This window comes from Telopea speciosissima, unplaced genomic scaffold (genome assembly GCF_018873765.1).
Source record: "Telopea speciosissima isolate NSW1024214 ecotype Mountain lineage unplaced genomic scaffold, Tspe_v1 Tspe_v1.0555, whole genome shotgun sequence".
Taxonomy (NCBI): domain Eukaryota; kingdom Viridiplantae; phylum Streptophyta; class Magnoliopsida; order Proteales; family Proteaceae; genus Telopea; species Telopea speciosissima.
Genome location: NW_025317891.1, coordinates 1 through 20,181, shown reverse-complemented (window position 1 = coordinate 20,181; position 20,181 = coordinate 1). Strand labels below are relative to the sequence as shown.

The following is a 20,181-nucleotide window of genomic DNA, read 5'->3' as shown; positions in this document are numbered from 1 at the left end:
ATGTATTCTTTACATCTAATTGGTACATTGGCTAATCTTTATTGGCAGCTACTGAAAGAAGAACCCTGATGGAGTTATGCTTGGCTACAGGGGCAAAAGTCTCCTGGTAGTCAATGCCATACAGCTGACTATACCCTTTTGCAACCAGCCGAGCTTTGTACCTTTCCACTATACCATCGGATCTATACTTGATTGTATAAACCCATCTGCATCCAACTGGAGTTCTCCCCCTGGGAAAATCAACAAGTGTTCAAGTATTGTTCTTCTCTAGAGCCACCATTTCCTCAGTCATTGCTTGCATCCATTTTGGATTGGATAAGGCCTCTATGACATTTTTGGGAATGGAAGAAGACTTAAGAGCAGTGGAAAAAGCAACACCTGTAGGAGAAATGGAGTCATAGGAAACAAACTGGGCTATGGGGTTAGTACAGGTTCTCTTCCCCTTTCTCATAGCAATGGGAAGATCTAGTTCAGAAGGAGAGGAATTACCTCAGTGAGGAGTATGAGACTGAGGATGTGGATCCAAAGAGGGATTTTGGCAGGGTTGCTTATACCATGGTTGCTTCCCTTTTCCATTCAACAAGGATTCACCTCTTGTGAATACACCATCTTCTTTGAATCTCATACCCTTATATTCTGTTTCCCTGCTAGCATCAATATCAACAACATCCACTTCTTTGTACTTTCCAATATCAAATAGGAATGGGGAAGTGGAGGTAGGCAAGGGAGATAGGAAGGGAATGACATCCGCATTCTGTTCACTGAAAGTACTCTCCCCCTGAACAGAATGGCGAGGGGAAGAAGAGAAACAAGGAGTAGACCAAAAAAAGGTGACATCTTTGGAGAGAAATCGCCTTCGGGAAGGAGGATGGTAGCACTTATACCCTTTGGTGGAATCAGAGTAGCCCAAGAAGATGCACTTGAGAGCTTTGAGATCAAGTTTGGTGCGGGCTGATTTGTTGACATGTACATAACAAACACAACCAAAGACTCGTGGAGACAAGGAAAAGACTGAGGATTGAGGAGAAAGAAGAGCCAGGGGGGATTTGGAGCCAAGGAGTGGAGTTGGCATCCGATTAATAAGAAAGGCAGTGGTAAGAAGTGCATCAGACCAGAAGGTCTTAGGCACGTACATACCAAAGAGAAGACCCCTGGTGATTTCCAGCAAATGGCGGTTTTTATGTTCAGCCACCCCATTTTGCTGTGGGATGTCAACACAAGCCAGTTGATGGATCATGCCATTATCAGAAAAGAACTGTTGGAGCCCCCCATACATGTACTCACCCCCCTTATCAGATCTAACAATTTTGATGGGAGTACCAAACTGAGTATTGATAAGTTGATAAAAATCCTTAAAAGCATCACAAACATCACTCTTTTGTTTCAACAAAACAGTCCAAGTAGACCGAGAATAGTCGTCCACAAAGGAAACAAAATAACGAAATCCAGATAAAGAAGTAGTAGGAGAAGGCCCCCAAACATCAATATGAACAAGGGAAAAAGGTGCAGTAGATCTATTACCACGATAAGGATAAGATGTGAGACAATGTTTAGCAAAAATACAAAATTCACACTGAAAAACATAAGATGCAGGAAAAGAAGTAAACAAATGGGGTAACTGTCTCCTCATAACAACAAAAGAGGGATGACCCAAACGCTGATGCCAAAGCATAACAGACTCCAAAGTACTACGGTCATTCCGACCACAAACATAAGCTGCAGCAGTAGATTGAGCAGGTAACCGTGGCTCAAGAAGATAGAGTCCTCCTTTCTCAGTCCCACTGCCAATAACCCTCTTTGTCTCCAAATCCTGAAAAACACAATAAGAAGGAAAGAAAGTGACACACCAATGTAAGGATTTGGTTAGATGACTCACTGATAATAGGTTAGTAGCAAAGTCGGGAACATGAAGGATAGACTCAAGGGAAATAGAAGGAGTGACCCGTACATTACCCTTACCAGAGACAGAGGAAAGGGAACCATCAACAACCCTTATCTTGTCCCGGCCAGAGCAAATGGAATAGGAATCATAGTACTGGGACATACCAGTCATGTGATCAGAGGCTCCAGAGTCAATAATCCAAGTGGGTGCAGTAGGGGTAGTAGATGAGACCTACGGAGCTGAGGCAGAAGTAGTAGACCCTCCAGAGGTAGAACTAGTAGCTGACCCTCCAAGGTGAGACATCAACCGACGTAGGGCTGCAATATCATCCTATGAGAGGGAATCAGGAGTCGGCCGCGGTCCAGGTGGCTCGGACTCAGATGTCACAGAGTGAGCCTTAGCTCCCCCTCGCTTGCCTCCACGGGCACTAGATGAACCACCACGCATACCAGGGGGCTGCCCATAAAGATCCCAACATCGGTCCTTGGTATGTCCAAGCTTACCACAATGGTGAATGGTCACATTTGTATCTCTCACGGTGATGGCCACGAGATGGCCCTTGGCCTTTCCCCCTACTCTTCCAGTCTTTGTAGGAACTAGAAACAAGAGCAGACCTCTCTGTTGATGGTACAATATCCATAGTGGTCCTCCGGGTTTCCTCACTTTGCAAATAATTGCACACATCATCCAGAGATGGAAAGGGAGATCTCCCTAAGATTTGCAGGCGAAGAGGCTCATATTCAGGGTTGAGACCACCAAGCAAAATAAGGATCCTTTCCTTTTCTTGGCTCCTGTAGACCTTTGCCTGATCATCAGAATTGGACAACTGGAGATTGTTATAGTGATCATATTCCTCCCACAAGCAAATAACAGAGTTGTAGTACTCAGATATACTCCTATCCCCTTGTTTCATAGGAATGATCTTTTGGAGAATTTGATACACCTTTGTTGAATCTCCAACTCTATCAAAAACGCTGGATACACTGTCCCAAATATCTTTTGCAGTCTCCTTACTCATAAATCTCCGACCTATCTCAGGTTTCATGGAGAATATAAGCCAAGTCATCACAGTGGAGTTCTCAGTCTCCCACTTGAGATAGCCTGGATCGGTTGTAGCAGGAGCTGTGATAGACCCAGTAATGTACCCCAACTTTCCCCTACTGCGTAGGGACAACTTCACAGAGCGGGACCAATCCAAATAGTTGGTATTGTCCAACTTCACAACCGAGATCTGGGTGTTGGGGTTATCAAAGGAAGCCATGGTTGAGAAACCACCACTTGGGCTGCCGGCTGTAATTGGTCCACTGACCTCAGAATCTTATCCAGACACAGTGGACATAATATGCAAACACTTCAACAATCAAGATAAGTTGTTTGCACAAGTGGGGAATATACTCAACCCAACTAAGGAGGCAAACCAATGCACAAATGGTACTCAATCAACCAAACCACTAGGCTGAGACCAAGCCTAAGAAACAGCAAGCATATAAAGAGCAAAAAATTGCATAACTCAAACCAAATTCTTCTAGCAGCCAAGAACCTTTAGTTCATAACACCCAATAAGTGCATCAAGATGCAAAGCATTCCATTCTCAATCACATTCATCATCCAATACAGAAGCCTCAAAGAAGGCAAAAACAAAGCATGATACCGTATAGCAAGAAGGAAAAATCGGTAGCAGTCCTCTGATCCTCCACCTTCAAGAGCAGGCTCTTAGGGCTTCAAAAATGCACTCCCATATGACATAAATGGGACAAGTTCCAAGGCCAGCGAAGCTGCCAAAGGTAGGATCGAATCGAGACACCCAAGGTCAGGAAAAAGCAGGTCTGTTTCCAAGATTTCAAAACATCTCGGAAGCTAAGTAGCATTCTCTTTCAACAAACAAGTGATTTGGGGTCTAAAACAACTCCCCTAGACGATGCAACTCCAATAGGTCTCATGCCAGGATATGGAGAAGAGAAGGAGAACCAAGAAGAAACTTCACAGGCTGGCGGTAACTTGGCAGTCTTCTTCCATAGCTTTAAATCACCCTCAGCAACTCCTAAACTCTCTCCAACTTAGAGAATACCACTCCTAAGACTGTAAGGTATAGTACCTCACATATACAGCCTCTAATGGAACCCCCTTTACATTTATAGGGTTCCAAAGAGAGGAGAAGATGATCACTGAGATCAATCGGGCGGCGGGGTTGTATCCTAAGGAGAATCTCGAAAGGAGTATGACCGGTGGTCCTATTCACGGAGCTGTTGTAAGCAAACTCAGCAATGTCAAGGATAGAGGGGCCACGTCTTCTCATAATCTCGGACTAAACACCGCAGCAAATTACCAAGGCTCCTGTTGACTACTTCTGTCTGGCCGTCAGTATGGGGATGGAATGCAGTAGAGAACAAAAGCTTGGTGTTTGTCTTCAGCCATAGAGTTTTCCAGAAATAACTCATAAACTTCACATCACGATCGGATACGATGGTATTGGATAACCCATGAATGCGAACAATCTCCTTGAAGAATAACTTGGCAATGTGGGAAGCATCAAGTGTTCTTGGACAAGGAATGAAGTGAGCCATCTTGGTGAATCTATCAACCACCACCATGATGGAGTCAAATCTTTCTTTAGTAGGGGGAAGACCAAGTACGAAATCCATACTAAGATCAACCCATGGCTGGTGAGGGATCGGCAGTGGTGAATAGAGGCCCGTGTTTTGCTTGGTACCTTTAGCTAGCTGGCAAACTCGGCACTGCTTGATGACATGCTCTACATCTTTGGCCAAGTGAGGCCAATAGCACCGATCAGTCACCTGTAAGATGGTTTTATCTTTCCCGAAGTGTCCTCCTAAACCTCCTCCATGTAACTCCCTAATAATGTGGTGTCGTCAGGACGAATCGGGAATGCACAGCCGGGTTCCTAAGAACAAGTAACCATCATGTAATGAGTACTTAGGGTGCTGTCCACCCTGCTTCAAATCAGCATATAGGACTTGAAAGTCCTTGTCACTAGCATACTCTTCTCTGGTTTGCTCGATGCTAAGTGCATGGGCTGAGAAAGTGTTCAAGGTCAGGACTTTTCTACTCAGTGCATCAGCCACTGTATTCTCCTTTCCTGACTTGTATTTGAGGGCAAAGTTGAAATCCTGTAAGTATGCAACCCATTTAGCATGCCTGGTGCTAATGGACTTCTGTGAGTGGAGGTGCTTGAATGCCTCATGATCAGTGTACAGGACGAATTCTTTGCCAATAATGTAGTGTCTCCAATGCTGCAAGACCTGAACAACAGCATAAAGCTCTATATCATAAGTAGAGTACCAAGTCTTGGCATCATTGAGTTTCTCACTGTAGAATGCAATAGGAAACCCATTCTGCATAAGAACTCCGCCTAATCCAACATGGGAAGTATCTGTAGCAACTTAAAAAATATGGTCAAAGTTGGGCAGGCGTAGTACTGGAGCTTCAATCATCTTCTTCTTGATCAGCTGGAAGGCTTTGTGAGCAGCTGCTATCCATTCGAATTGACCCTTGTTCTGCTTGCTGCATTCGGTTATGGGTGCCATGATGGCACTGAAATTGCGAATGAATCGCCTGTAAAAGGAAGTTAAACCACGGAAACTCCGGGCTTCGGTGACTGTCGGCAGAATAGGCCACTCAACAGTGCTTTGAACCTTTTCTGGATTAGCTTCAACACCCTTGGATGAGATTATAAAGCCAAGGAAAACAACCTTGGGCAACATGAAGGAACACTTCTTTAAGTTGATAAACAGCTTCTCTTGCCGAAGCACTCTTAGAACTTGTTTCAGGTGGTCTATATGCTCATCTGGGTCTTTACTGTACACCAAAATATCATCAAAATAAACAAGAAGAAATTTACCGATGAAAGGACGAAGTACCTGGGTCATGACTCTCATGAAAGTGCTAGGTGCATTCGTCAGACCAAAGGGCATGACCTTCCACTCGAATAGTCCATCTTTGGTCTTGAAGGCTGTCTTTCATTCGTCTCCAGGCCGGATGCGAATTTGATGATATCCACTGCGAAGGTCAATCTTGGAGAAGATTTTAGAACCGGACAGCATGTCTAGCATATCATCAAGCCTAGGAATTGGGAACCTATACTTGATGGTGATCTGTTGATAGCTCGGCTGTCCACACACATGCGCCACAAACCATCCTTCTTTGGTGTCAACAAGGCTGGAACAGCACAGGGCTTATGCTTTCTTCAATAAACCCCTTCTTGAGAAGCTCTCCAACTTGTTTATTAAGCTCTTCATGCTTGGAGGGACTCATCCTATAGGCTGGCAGATTTGGTAACATAGCACCAGGTACCAAATCGATGGCAAGCTGAATGTCTCTGAGTGGAGGTAATTCATTGGGCAGTTCTTTTGGGACTACATCTGAAAAATCCTGCAATAAGTCCTTGATGGGCTGTGTAAACTTCTCTTTGGTTGGGGCAGCAACCTCTTTAGTCACCAAGGCAAGAACCAGACCTGTATCATGGCTAGTTTGTTCAAATTCCCTCTGTGGGACAGCTAGCACTTTGTTTCCAGATTCTGTCCCCTTTTGATTTGTGCGCATGACACGGCGATTTCGTACTTCTGCAGGCAAATTAAGTGGGTACCACTTGATTTCTTCTCCTTTATGTTGAAACACACAGAGGTTTTTTCTTCCTAGGAGAGTAACATCATTGTCATAAAGCCATGGTCTTCCTAGTAGAACATCAGTCATTCTCATAGGAATGATATCACACCAAATTTCCTCTGAATACTTTTGGGCTTATAAGGGAACATAGCATCTCTTGTTCACATCAAGCTTATTTCCATTTAATAAGGAGACTTTGTAGGGCATCGGATGCTTCTCAAATTTCAGATTTGCCTTCTTCACAAGGTCTTTAGACACAACATTAACGCAGCTACCACTGTCAACAATTATCTGGGCAGTGCGTTCACCTGCTCGCAAGCGAGTATAGAAGATGCAATTGCGTCGCCAGTCTTCACCTTTAGATTCAGCACTCAATATACGTGCTACTACGTGTACACCTTGGGTATCTTCAAAGTCATCACCCAAGTCATCAAAATAAGCAGCCCCATCATCGTCATCATCAAGGGGTAATGCACAAATACCCTGTTCATCAAATTCATCAGGGTTGTCTTCCTCCTTTTCAGCTACATGAATCGGTCTCTGCTTTTGTGGGCAGTCCTTAGCATAATGTCCCTTTTCATTGCAGCGATAGCAAGTGTTTGACTCACTGGTGGTCATTGGAGCTTTGCCCTTGTCCACACGAGAAGAACTACCAGTGTAGGGGGCTGTCCGTGTAGAACCAGCAGTGGTGTTATTACCTCTATTGTAACCATTAGTTGGCTTGGATGCTGGAAAAGATTTCCTGGTGTCGACAGCAGTGGAGCCAAACCTTCTAGTGGTGTTCAATAGTTCTTCAGCCTTTAATGCTTTCTCAAAGCAGTCCTTGATGTTCAGAACATCCACAACTCCAATAGCTTTAATGATATCAGATCTCAATCCCAATCGAGATCGAGATAACATCTGAGTAGCACTTTCTATGGTGTCAGTGCGAGATGAGAGAGAATCGAACTTCTGCATGTACTCGGATACAGTCATGTTCCCTTGACGAAGGGAGTTGAATTGATCTTGCATCTGAGCTCTATAGTGTCTTGGTAAGTACTTCTCTTTCAGATCATACTTCATATCCTCCCAGTTGGTAGGTGCTTTACCTTCACGTTCCATGTCCCTCTCTGTCTTACGCCACCATTCTCGAGCAGAGCCAATTAATTTAGTACGTGCCAGTCTCATCTTTCGGTCTGCAGGCAAGTCATACCAGTCAAAATAGTCATCTAGGGCAGCAAGCCAATCATAGAATTTCTATGGATCACCATGCCCATCATACTCTTTCAATTCTAGCTTGACCTTCTGCGTATCAAATCTCCTGTTGTGGGATTCATCTCCAGTGAAGTAGGATCTCAAGTATTCCTCAAAGTTAGGTCTTCGAGGTGCTTCAGTAGTTATGTCCCTGTCTTCTCTGTAGTCATCTCTGTCATACCTACGTCGATCCCTGTAGTCTCGGTCATGTCTAGACTGATCTCTGTGGTCCTTGTGACGTCTAGAATGATCTCTATGATGTTCATCCCTTCCCAGAGTTCCATGAACTTCAGAATGTACTTGTAGTCGATCCTCTTCTACGTATAGAGGGTTGTTTACAATAGGCACAGCTTGCTTTTGCTCAACAATCTGTAACCGATCACTGATCTTATGGAGCATGTCGAGAATTGCAGCCATTGGATCAGGTGGAGGTGGCCGTGGTGGATCAACAACAGGTGTGCCTTGTCCTTCCATAGATCTGATACCAATTTGATGTAGCCTAGGTGGAATAAGTTTCACTTAGGACCAGGTTGTGTAATAGGTTTGGCCGAATGGGCAGATTAGGTTGATTAGGGCAAAATTAGGGTAAGGAGTTGGAGTTGGAGTTTGAGTTAAGGTTTTATTGGGTAATGGTATGCAGGTTTTTAGTAGTCTATTGGTATAGGTTTTAATTAGGTTTGAATAAGAAATAAAATTTCAGAAATATTAGGGTTAGGGTTTTGGGTTTTGAGAATGAAGAGATCTAGGGTTTCTAGGGGGAAGCAGGTCAAGGGACTCTGGTCGAGTGTCACAGAGGTGGGGAAGAAGGTTCGGTTGAAGTTTGGGATGATTTGGTTGGCTGGTTAGGGCTGGGAAAAGTTTAGGAGCTTTAGGGTTTAAAGAAGAACTAGGGTTTGCAGGATAATGGTTGTAGGTTAGGGTTAAGCAAGAGGAAATAATAGGGCAGATGTAACTTACTGGTTGCAGGTCTGATTTGCATAACAGAAACAGCAGATTGATGTTTGAAGAGACCTCCTGACCTTCACAGTGCAAGGAGTCGCAGGAGAACCCACCCTTCACCACCTTGAGTCCACAAGGATGCAAGCTCGCAGAGGAGCAGAGGCAGCAGCTCGATTGCAGCAGTCTCAGATCTGAAAACAGAGATTTTTTAATACTGAAAAGTTGTGGGGGAGCCTCCCACGATCTGTCTATTTATAATAAAAAAGATGGCCAAAGGCCTTACACAATTATGTGAATTTGAACTAGGAATCCTAGTTCTAAATCCTAGACTCAATCCTAATCAGACTAGGACTAGTGATGCCTAATCTGAACTCTAAGTACAATTAACACACTTGTACTCTAACTAGAAATACAAGTTTTAACAAATAAATAAAACAACCTATCCCTCTAAAATCGTGGAGGGGCAACTAAGCAACACTTAAATAAATAAAAGACTGTTTTACCCCTAACATAAGAAAGAAAACTAAATATGTAAAATAAAGGCTCCAACGAAAATCAAAAGCTGCTCTTCTTCTTCTTTCGTGTACTTGGACCTGCATCACCAAAACCTCCCTCCCTCCTTGGCCAAATCTTCCCCTGCTTCCTCTTACGGTAGGAGGAAAAGAAGCTCTTCCCAGCCCCTGTCTGTCCTCTCTAGGCTCTGTGAGCCTGTGGTGCCCTTTCCCCCTCTGTCCAAATGAATCAAGGCCTACTCTGGAATACTAGGGGCTTAAATTCTTTGGCTAAGCAAGCTGCAGTTCGTTCCAAAATTAAGCTTTCCCAGGCAAGCTTCTGTTGTTTACTTGAACTCACATCAAGGAATCCAACTCTGCTAATATCATGGCCTCCATTGCCCCTCGTTGGTCTCCAACTATTCCCACCACCCAAATGGCAGAATTTGGGTTTTATGGGATCCTTCAAAGTTTGTTATCTCTCTCATCTCCTCTTCCTCTCAATTCCTTCATCTTAAATTCTATGATATCCTCAGCCAATCTGTTCTTTTTTTAACTGTTATTTATTCTTCAAACTGCCCCTCTCAAAGGCTCTCTCTTTGGACTGACTTGCGCTCCATTGCAAATCTGATTGGAACAGCCCCTTGGGGGCTGGGGGGTGATTTTAATGTTATTAGATTCAGTCATGAGAAGCAGGGTGGAGTTCAGCTTGACATGGATGCTATCAATTCCTTCAATGACTGCATTGAAGACATTGGGGTTAATGATCTAAGATGGACTGGTCCTCCTCACACTTGGAATAACAAAAGATCAGGCTCGGCTCGTAGAACTTGTAAGTTGGACAGAATTCTGGTCAATGAAGAGTGGCTGTCTTCCCACCCTTCATCCCTTGCCACTTTTGATACTCCAGGGATCTCGGATCACTCCCCTATCACTCTTACCATCCAACCTTGCATCTCTTTTGGTCCTAAGCCTTCCAAGTTCTTTGACATGTGGACATCAAATTCCTCTTTTTTGCCCACAGTCCAGGAGGCTTGGAATAAAAATGTAAATGCATTCTCCTCCCCTCTTGTTGCTTTTGCCAAGAAGCTCCGCAATGTAAAGGATGCCCTCAAAAGTTGGAACGAGAGCTCTTTTGGCAACATCTCCCAGCAGGTCTTGCTCTGCAAAGATAAGCTCTCTACTATTCAGCTGCAGTTACAATATGATTCTCTCAATGTCTCCTTGGCTGAAGAATAAAAGGAGGTCTCTCTTGAGCTCTCATCTCTCCTCTCGCAAGAAGAATGCTTCCTTAAGCAAAAATCAAGGATCAAATGGCTGGAGTTGGGGGAGACTCAAATTCAGCTTATTTTCATCGGTCCTTGAAAGCCAGGACAAATGCAAATTCAATCCTCATGCTAAGGGCTCCTGATGGTTCGGCTATTACTACTGTGAAAGATATTAAAGACATGGCTGTCAATCACTTCAAGGATATTTTCAATGGTCCTTTAGATGATCCGGGCTCTTTCCCCAACAGCCTGCTTAACAAGTTCATCCCTAAGGAGCTGCTCCCTTCTCTTCGGGCTATTCCAGATGAATCAGAAATTGAAGCTGCTATTCGTTCCCTTAAAGTCAATGGGGCTCCTGGCCCAGATGGTTTCAGCATGGGGTTTTACTTAGCAGCTTGGGATATTATTAAGGCAGACCTCATCAAAGCTGTCCAGAGCTTCTTCTTCAATCTGTGTCAAATCAAAGGGGTAAACCACACTTTTCTTTGCTTGATTCCCAAAAAGGAAGGGGCCTCTGTGATGTCGGATTTCAGGCCCATTGCCCTTTGCAATCTGATATACAAGTTCATTGCCAAAATCCTTGCCATCAGACTCAAAGGTGTTGTGGATCTGCTAGTCAGCGAAAACCAGTTGGCTTTCATCCCAGGCAGATGTATTTCGGATAATATCCTTCTTTGTAATGAGATTGTTAGAGGGTTTGAAAGATCCAGTCACTGCCAAGCAGCCCTCATGAAGATAGATATTCACAAGGCTTTTGACTCTCTAAGATGGGACTTCATTTTCAAAGTGATGAATAAGATGGGCTTTCCCCCTGCTTTTATTCACTGGATCCATATTTGTATCTCCACTACAAGGCTCTCGGTTCTAGTCAATGGCAGCCCAGCTGGTGGTTACTTCTCAACCTCAAAAGGAATCAGACAAGGGTGCCTCCTCTCCCCTTACATCTCCACTTTGGCTGTAGAAGTTCTCTCAAGAGACATTCAAATATGCACGAACCAGAATCTTATTTCTCCCATTGCGAAGTGCAAAGCCCTAAAGCTCTCCCACTTAGCTTTTGCTGACGACCTCATGGTCTTCTCAAAGGCCTCAATCAGTTCCTTTAAAACCATTATGGTTTGTCTGCATCCCTTCAAATTGATCTCGGGGCTGTGCATCAACTCTTCTAAATCCCTTCTTTTCCTTGCTGGGGTTCCTGATCAAGACAGAGCAGCCTTCATCGAGAAAGTGGGCTTTCCAGTTGGCCAGCTCCCTGTCAACAATTTGGGGCTCCCTTTGATCCCTGCTAGGCTCTCAGCCCACCATTGCACTCCTATGCTGGGCCTCATCAGGAAAAGACTTCAACTCTGGAAAGGAAAGCTTCTATCTTACGCAGGTCGCCTAGTTCTTATCAAGTCAGTGTTGGAATCTTCTTACATCTACTGGTCGGGTATTTATGGATTGCCTCATTCCACTATCAAGGCCTTAGAAGCCCTTATGGCCTCCTTCCTTTAGAAGGGCACTGACTCCTCTAGATTCCTCCACCCAATCAGCTGGGCTTCAGTCTGCCTCCCAAAAGAAGAGGGTGGCTTCGGTATCCAAAGAATCAAGGAGGTTAACTTGGCTGGCATAATCAAATTGATTTGGAAGATAGCCTAAAAAAAAAGAAGTATTTGGGTTGATTGGATCTACTCAAGGCACCTTCAGCAAGACTTTATTTGGACTGTCTCCCCTTCCATTGATGCCTCTTGGGTCTGACGGAAGATTTTAGCCACTCGTCCCCTTGTTCAAGGAGCTATATACTCCCGCATTGGTGATGGTTCCATTACTTCCCTCTGGCTGGATTACTGGCATCCTATGGGCATCCTTCTTCATCTAGTTAGCCCCAGAGTTATCTACAGTTCAGGCATCTCCAGAAATGCTACGGTGGCTGATATCCTTGCCCCCTCTGGTTGGAACCTGCCTCCTTCTTCGCATCACTCTCTCCAACATTTGGTCTGCTCTACCAAACATCAATCTTGGGCAAGGAATTAAGTATCAGTCCGTCTCGTATAGTATCGGCCGATTCGTCTCGGTATCGGTCGATGTCGAGACGAGACAGGCCGATACGTCTCTATTTTTTAAAAAAAATTAAATGTCTCGACTGTATCGGTATGTATCGACCGATACATATTGATACGATACGTATCGATACAGACGAGACGTCCTTTTGACCCATTTTTTTTAATGTTTTTAGCATATCGATACGTATCGATATGTATCGGTACGTATCAATATGTATCGGTCGATACATATCGATACGTATCGATTTGTATCAGTACATATCAATATGTATCGGTCGATACATATCGATACGTACCGATACATATCGAGACGTCTCGACCAACTTAATTAAACACATGTGATTCATTCTTAGCAGCAGAAACACGACACAGGAGCTGTTTGGCGGAAAAAAGGCAGTTCCAGCCTTGAGAAAACCCTCAAAATCCATATTCAAACTTGGTTTTTCGAGCAGATTTTTTTAGGGCTTTGATTCCTTAGTAAAAAACGATCCTAAAGGAGCTGAAATCTGAGCATTTGCTGCATCCAACAACCCACATTCGAAATCAAAAGGTGTTCTTGAAGGGAAAGGTAGGTTTTTTGAAAAAAAACTTGATTTTTTTGTTAAATCTTTGATTTTTGGTCTGTTTTTTGCTATGATTCAAAGGGAATATGTTAATCTAACTTAGTATTGCATTCTTTGTATACATTTACAAAGATTTGAGTTCAAAATCCATGTTTCTTTGCATTTTTACCCAAAACCGAAAATTGCTTCCATAAAATGATTTTTTTTTTTTCTTCTAAAAATTAAAACATATGCTAATGTACATAATATATGTACTACATTATGTATAGATCTATCACATTCCATGAAGATTATATTTTTACCCTAAAATCTGTATTTTTTTTATTTTTTTGCTATCTTCTAAAATTATAAAATACTTTAAAAAATGCAAAAAATCATGATTTTTTCATCTTTACTCTTTCATTATAGTTTGATAAAACGTATCAATGGCTGAAATAGAAGAGAAGAGTTAGATTCATATTATTTGTATGCTAATGTAGTATATTAGATTATTATGTCATTTTTCATTATTTGAAAAATAAATAATGTGAAACTAATTGTATAAAATATAAAAATGTTTAAATTTTGCTTAGGGAAACTTTGCTAAGTAGTAAGTACATACAAATGACGCAATGCATGACATGCATCATATGGACATGTACTTGTATAAATTATTTATGTGTGGATTTTAATATAGTTTAATACTTATATAGTTATCTACTTTTGTTTGGTGTTTAGGACGATGCCGCGACAACAAGACATTGGGTGGTCTTATTGTACCAAGATAAACAACAACAGATTGCATACACAGTGCAACTTCTGTGACACTCAACATCTTGGAGGTGGGATAACTCAGCAAAAAGAACACATGGTAGGAGGATATGGAAATTTGCCAAGTGTACAAAATGTCCTGTAGAGTTAAGCAAGGCAATGCAAAAACACCTTAGAGATTCAAAAAAAAAATCTAAGCAAGCACATGAGGATGAGGATGTTTTGGTGGAAAATTTGATGGAAGATTTTGAAGCTTATAAAGGATCGGATATGGAAGCAGAGGAAGACCTAGAGTTGGCATGGGCGATGAGACAATCAAGACATGAAGTAAGAGAGGAACAATGGAGAGTTCATCAATTGATCAGAAGTCAATCAGCTCGACCCCAAAGCCAGGGCCCTGTAGATATTGGTGTTGGCTCCTCTTGTCGTCCATTTGTATGTAAGGGTAAGGGGCCTGTTGGCCTTAGAGCAACCAGTGTCAAAGGAATGTTTGACCGGTTTACAAATAATGGTAAGGGTAAGAGAAAGAAGAGCCCAGATATTAGAGACATGGATCCTATTATCTACAGACCAAGGGATGCTGGCCAACAGAGGATTGAAGAAAGCTTTCAACCCAAAACACTTAGTAAAAGGATAGGCAGAGCAATCTGCAGATGGTTCCACAGTTCTATGATTCCACCACATAAGGCCAAAGATCCCCACTTCAAGGCCATGGTAAAGGAGATTCAGCGGTGTGGGAAAAATGTTAAGCCACCCACACCTTATGAGATTGCTGGGCCTTACTTGGATGATATTGTCCAAGAGGTGCATGAGTATGTTGAGAGGTTCAAGGAAAAGTGGTCATTAAATGGAGTGACCATCATGTGTGATGGACGAAGTGGACCAACAAGATTATCCATCATCAATTTTCTTGTCTACTGTGATGGAAAGACGATCTTCCACAAGTCGGTCAATGCATCTAGTGAAATCAAAGATGTCCATTACTTGTATAAGTTAATGGATGAAGTTGTGGAGGAGATGGGAGAAGAAAATGTTGTCCAAATAGTAATTGACAATGCAGCAAATTTCAAAAAGGCGGGTCAGTTGCTTATTTTAAAGAGGCAACATCTATTTTGGACACCATGTGCGGCTCATTGTATAGATTTGATATTCAAGGACATAGGAGAATTGCCCAAGATCCAACAGTTGGTTGGTAATGCAGGGAAAATCACCAACTTTATTTATAACCATAGTTGGGTTTTGGCATTGATGAGGAGTTATAAAGGGATTTAGTGAGGCCTGCAACAACAAGATTTGCAACACATTACATTGCAATTGATAGCCTCATTTCCCGAAAGCATGGGCTACTAAAGATGTTCACCTCTTCTGAGTGGTTGACTAGCTATTATGCAAGGTCTGAAATTGGGAGATTTGTTCAAGATCTTGTCACCTCCTCACAGTTTTGGGCTACGATGAGCCGACTTTATAATGTTATTGTTAATGTGCTTTGAGTACTGTTCACATGAACAGTGTTGTGAACAGTACCATACACTGTTCACGTGAACAGTAAGTAGAAGATGAGAGTTGTTAGTCAAGGGCAGCTTGGGAATTTCTCTTGTGTGTTAGCTCTACCCTATTATTAATAATATTGGTGAAGAGGGGAGAACAATTTTCATTCGATAGTTCTCCCAAAAGGATTACAACCACTTTTCTTCTTCTTCTTCTTCTTCTTCCTCTCCATCTTCTCCATTAAATATGGTTTTATTTACATGGTATCAAAGCTAGGATCTTAGGAGTCGATTCTACATCCTAGGACCTACTCGATTACTCTCAAAGTAAGCTGATTAGCGCGACAAGCATTAAAGTTAGTAGATAAGCCTGTATAAGAAACAAAATGAGACAAAGAATGTTGAGTACAACTACGAACACCCTTACGAAGAGCAATGGGAATATCAAGATCAGAAGAAGGAATACTTAACTGAGGAGTAGGATCCACAAGCGAAGTTGAGGTTGGAGGATCAGTAGAGACCAGGGGTGCTGTATCATCTCGAGGATGCCGAACAAATGTAAACAGAATAGGAGGACGGGCAGGCCGAACAGGAGGAGGCGGAGGTGGCGGAGACAGAGCAGCAGCCGGTTGACCATGGGAAATAGTACGTTGCACCACATATAAAGGAAGATCCTCATCCAACTCCGAGGAAACAAAAGATGTATCATCATAAGCAGTGGACTCAAAAAAGTTAACATCAGCAGAGACAAAGTACTTTCAAAGAACTGGTGAATAACACCGATAACCTTTTTGAGTGCGTGAATAACCCAAGAAAATACATTTAATAGCCCGGGGATCTAATTTGGACAGACCTGGATGATGGTCACGGATAAAGCAAACACACCCAAAAATTCTAGGTGGTAAAACAAAGAGAGGTTCAGTAGGAAATAAAAGAGAATGAGGAATCCCATCTTGTAACACAAAAGATGGCATACGATTTATAAGGAAACAGGCAGTCAAGACAGCATCAGCCCAAAAGATTTTTGGTACTTTCATCTCAAAAAGATTTGAATGGGTCACTTCCATTAAATGTCTATTCTTCCGTTCAGCTACACCATTTTGTTGGGGTGTATCTGAACAAGAAGACTGGTGCAACATGCCACGGTCAACCATAAAAGAATTAAATGGAGCAGAAAAATATTCAAGGGCATTATCACTAGGTAAAACACAAATATTCTTATTAAACTGAGTCTGAATTTCAGTAACAAATGCACGAAAAATGGCAAACAGCTCAGAACGACTTTTCATTAAATAAATCCAGGTGACTCGAGAACAGTCATCGACAAAAGTAACAAAATATTTAAATCCCATCTTAGAAGTAACAGGGCAAGGCCCCCATACATCAGAATGCACTAAAGAAAAAGGGTACGCAGACCGTTTATTGACTCTGGGGGGATAACTCACACGGTGGAGCTTTCCAAACTCACATGACTCGCACTCTAAACTAGAAAGGGAACTAAAACGAGGATCCAACTTCTACAAACTTTGCAAAGACGGATGGCCCAGCCGACAATGAACTTGGTGTGGAGACAAAACACTGGAATAAGCAACTGAAGGAGAGTCTTCAAGATGATACAACCCCCCTTTCTCACGTCCCCTACCAAGCATCTTCTTCGTCATAAGATCCTGAAAAACACAGGAATCAGGATAAAAAGTCACTGAACAATTGTAGGCTTTAGTAATTTTACTAATAGAAAGCAGGTTACAAGGGAAGTCAGGTAAATGGAGAACAGAAGACAAGGACAAGGACTTAGTTGGGTTGACAGTACCCGTACCAGTGACTTTGGCAAGGGAACCATCAGCCAATGTAACACTAGACTCTGAAGACCGAAAGGAAGAAAAATTACCTGACACACCAGATATATGATCAGAAGCACTTGAATCAATGATCCAGGAACGAGAAGTGGAGAAACACGCAGTGGCATTACCTGTCTGGGCAAAAGTAGCCGTGGAGGAAGATGTAGAAGGCCGAGAAATCTGAAACTGTGTGAACTGAGCATAATCCTCATCAGATAACCTTACCAACTTACCCTCAGAAGGTGTAGCATGAGACTCGGTACTAGCTGCTGAATTAGCAAACTGCTGTTGCGGTGGTTTCCCATAAAGTTTCCAACAAAAGCGTTGGATGTGTCCTAGTCGACCACAGTGATTACAAGTCTTCACAGAACCAGAATTTTCACCACCATTACCACTACCACTGCCTCTTCCACCTCCACGGCCCCCATTACTTCCACCATACCTCTCCCTTGACTAGAGGCAATAAGGGCAGAGCTCTCACCAGGAGCAGCTGCTGGTTCATGGGAACTATCACGAGAAACACGAAGAACGCGAGAAAAAGTTTCTGCAAGTGAGGCAACTTTATCTCCTCCAAGAATAGTGAAGCGTACTGAGTCATATTCCTGGCCCAGTCCTCCCAAAAATCCCATGACCGCAAGTTGCTCACGTTGATCTTGCATCTGTTTCACATCCGAACTAATGGGTAGCAATGCATTTAACTCTTCGAACATTCGTTTATAATCGGCAAAATATTGGGTCAACGGACGTCCCTTCCTATTAGCACGATAGAACTCTTGTGACAGCTCATATATACGGGATAGATTATTCTGTCCAGAATACAAAACATGTAAGTAATCCCAAAACTCCTTCACAGTATCTATGTGAGTCACTAAGTCAACAATCTGTGAATCCATACTATTCAACATCTGTCTCAGAATGCATGCATCTACAATTTCCCACGCTTCATCATCCTCTGGTTTGACCTTTGTAAGATGTTTCTGTTGGCCACGACCAGTCAAAACAACCCACACAATTTTCTTCCATTGCTGGAAATTTGGTGTCCTGGAAGAGCAAGAAACAACCAGTAGTAGCAAGATCTAGTGCAGAGGCAGAGTATCGGGCTATGGCACAGGTTACTTGCGAGCTGATGTGGATGAAGCAATTGTTGACTGAGTTGAAATTTACGACGGAGTTACCTATACAGTTGTGGTGTGATAATCAAGCTGCTATCCATATAGCTTCCAATCCTGTGTTTCATGAGAGGACGAAGCATATAGAGGTTGATTGGCATTTTGTTCGAGAGAAACTACGAGAAGGTTTTATTGCTCCACAACATGTTCGTACAGGGGAGCAACTTGCTGATATTTTTACCAAGTCCTTGGGAAGTCTGAGAATTGATTATATTTGTAACAAGCTGGGCATGATTAACATCTATGCTCCAGCTTGAGGGGGAGTATTAATGTGCTTTGAGTACTGTTCACGTAAACAGTGTCGTGAACAGTACCATACACTATTCACGTGAACAGTATCGTGAACAATATCATACACTGTTCACGTGAACAGTAACTAGAAGATGAGAGTTGTTAGTCAGGGGCAGTTTGGGAATTTCTCTTGTGTGTTAGCTCTACCCTATTATTAATAATATTGGTGAAGAGGGGAGAACAATTTTCATTCGATAGTTCTCCCCAAAGGATTACAGCCACTTCTCTTCTTCTTCATCTTCTTCCTCTCCATCTTCTCCATTAAATCTGGTTTTATTTACAGTTATGATGCCACTCTTTTGTCTACTTCGAGAGGTTGATGGGGATAAAGAGCAGACTATGGGTAAGATGATAAAGGCCATGGGAGTAGTGAAGAAAAAAAATACATAACAATAGCCCAACATCAAACAAGAAGTATTTGAAGATTATAACCGATCGATGGAAAAAGATGCTGGTTCAAGATGTTCATTGGGGCTCTAGGAAGGAGGGATGAACGACATCGTGGCCACGAGGTGAGCCAGAAGCAGGTTTGTCGCGGTAGCGGGAGCTATGACGATGACAACTCTTGCACCGGCCAAGACTGGGGGAACTATGGCCAAGAGAGGGGGAAGGGCCATGATGGGAAAGAGGAGAAGGGGGAGGGGATAGATGGTACGGTATATGTTGGGGATGGTCCACGATAACAACAGGCTTAGAGCAGCATGATGAAAGAACAAAACAAGGATATTGATCTAATTAATTGACATAAGGTGTTCCCCTGTTTCCTTTCCTTTACAATTTGTCCCTTTCAAAGTTTTGCCCAATGACAAGTGTTAGATACTTAGATGGAGGAATGGTATCAACAGTGACTTATGTTGGTGGTGAGAGTAGTCGCATCTATCCCTGGCAGGAAGCCATGGTGGTAAGGTACTATCTCTCGTATTCTGATTTCCTGTTTGCTCTTTCTCTTTTTCTTCTTCAAGGGAAAATAAACAAGGCTTGGAGGAGGACAAATCCCCCCCCCCCTCCCGAGTCTGAGGGCACGCAATTCACACAGTATAGGGACTAATCCTGGTAACATAGCTGGATATGGTGAGATCTACGAGATTTAATCCTAGGGCACACAACTTCCCTAGCACTTCTGTTTGTTTTCTTAAATTCCTCATCACCTTAGGGACCGGACACTGTCAGACAGAAGTGAAAAGTATCACAAAAATTTCTCTATGTACTTAATTTATATGGGCACAATTTGTTTTACAGCATATACATGGATCCCATCTTATTTCCTTTCCTAAGATTTTAAAGAGACATTCATATACTTATCATAGTCAAAGCAAAGAGCACTTGTGTCCCAAGTATTTCACATTCCAAAATTTTACTTTCTCATTTCATTTGAAGATAAATATGATTTTCCCTTAAATCCACTCCACTGCCCTATTTTGGGTGTAGGGAAGGAGCCTCGTACGTCTATTGTTGAACCCTCAAAGCATCAAGACTATCATGTCCCCGTGAAAGGATTTCAGGGTAACCACATAGAGCAAAGTTCACAAGATCCTGGAATAAGAACTAATATTAGCTCCTCTGGCATTTTTTTAAGCATTTGAATTGCAGAAAAGTAAATTCCATGCC

The 20,181-nt window shown here is 42.6% G+C and overlaps 1 protein-coding gene across 1 annotated transcript; it reads right to left on the bottom strand.

Annotated features, from left to right (window-relative positions):
* Positions 1 to 6,049: 6,049 nt before the first annotated feature.
* LOC122648198 lies at positions 6,050 to 6,592 on the bottom strand. Its single transcript, XM_043841449.1, has one exon. The coding sequence runs from the start codon at positions 6,590 to 6,592 to the stop codon at positions 6,050 to 6,052; it is 543 nt and encodes a 180-aa protein (XP_043697384.1).
* Between the last annotated feature and the right edge of the window lie 13,589 nt (positions 6,593 to 20,181).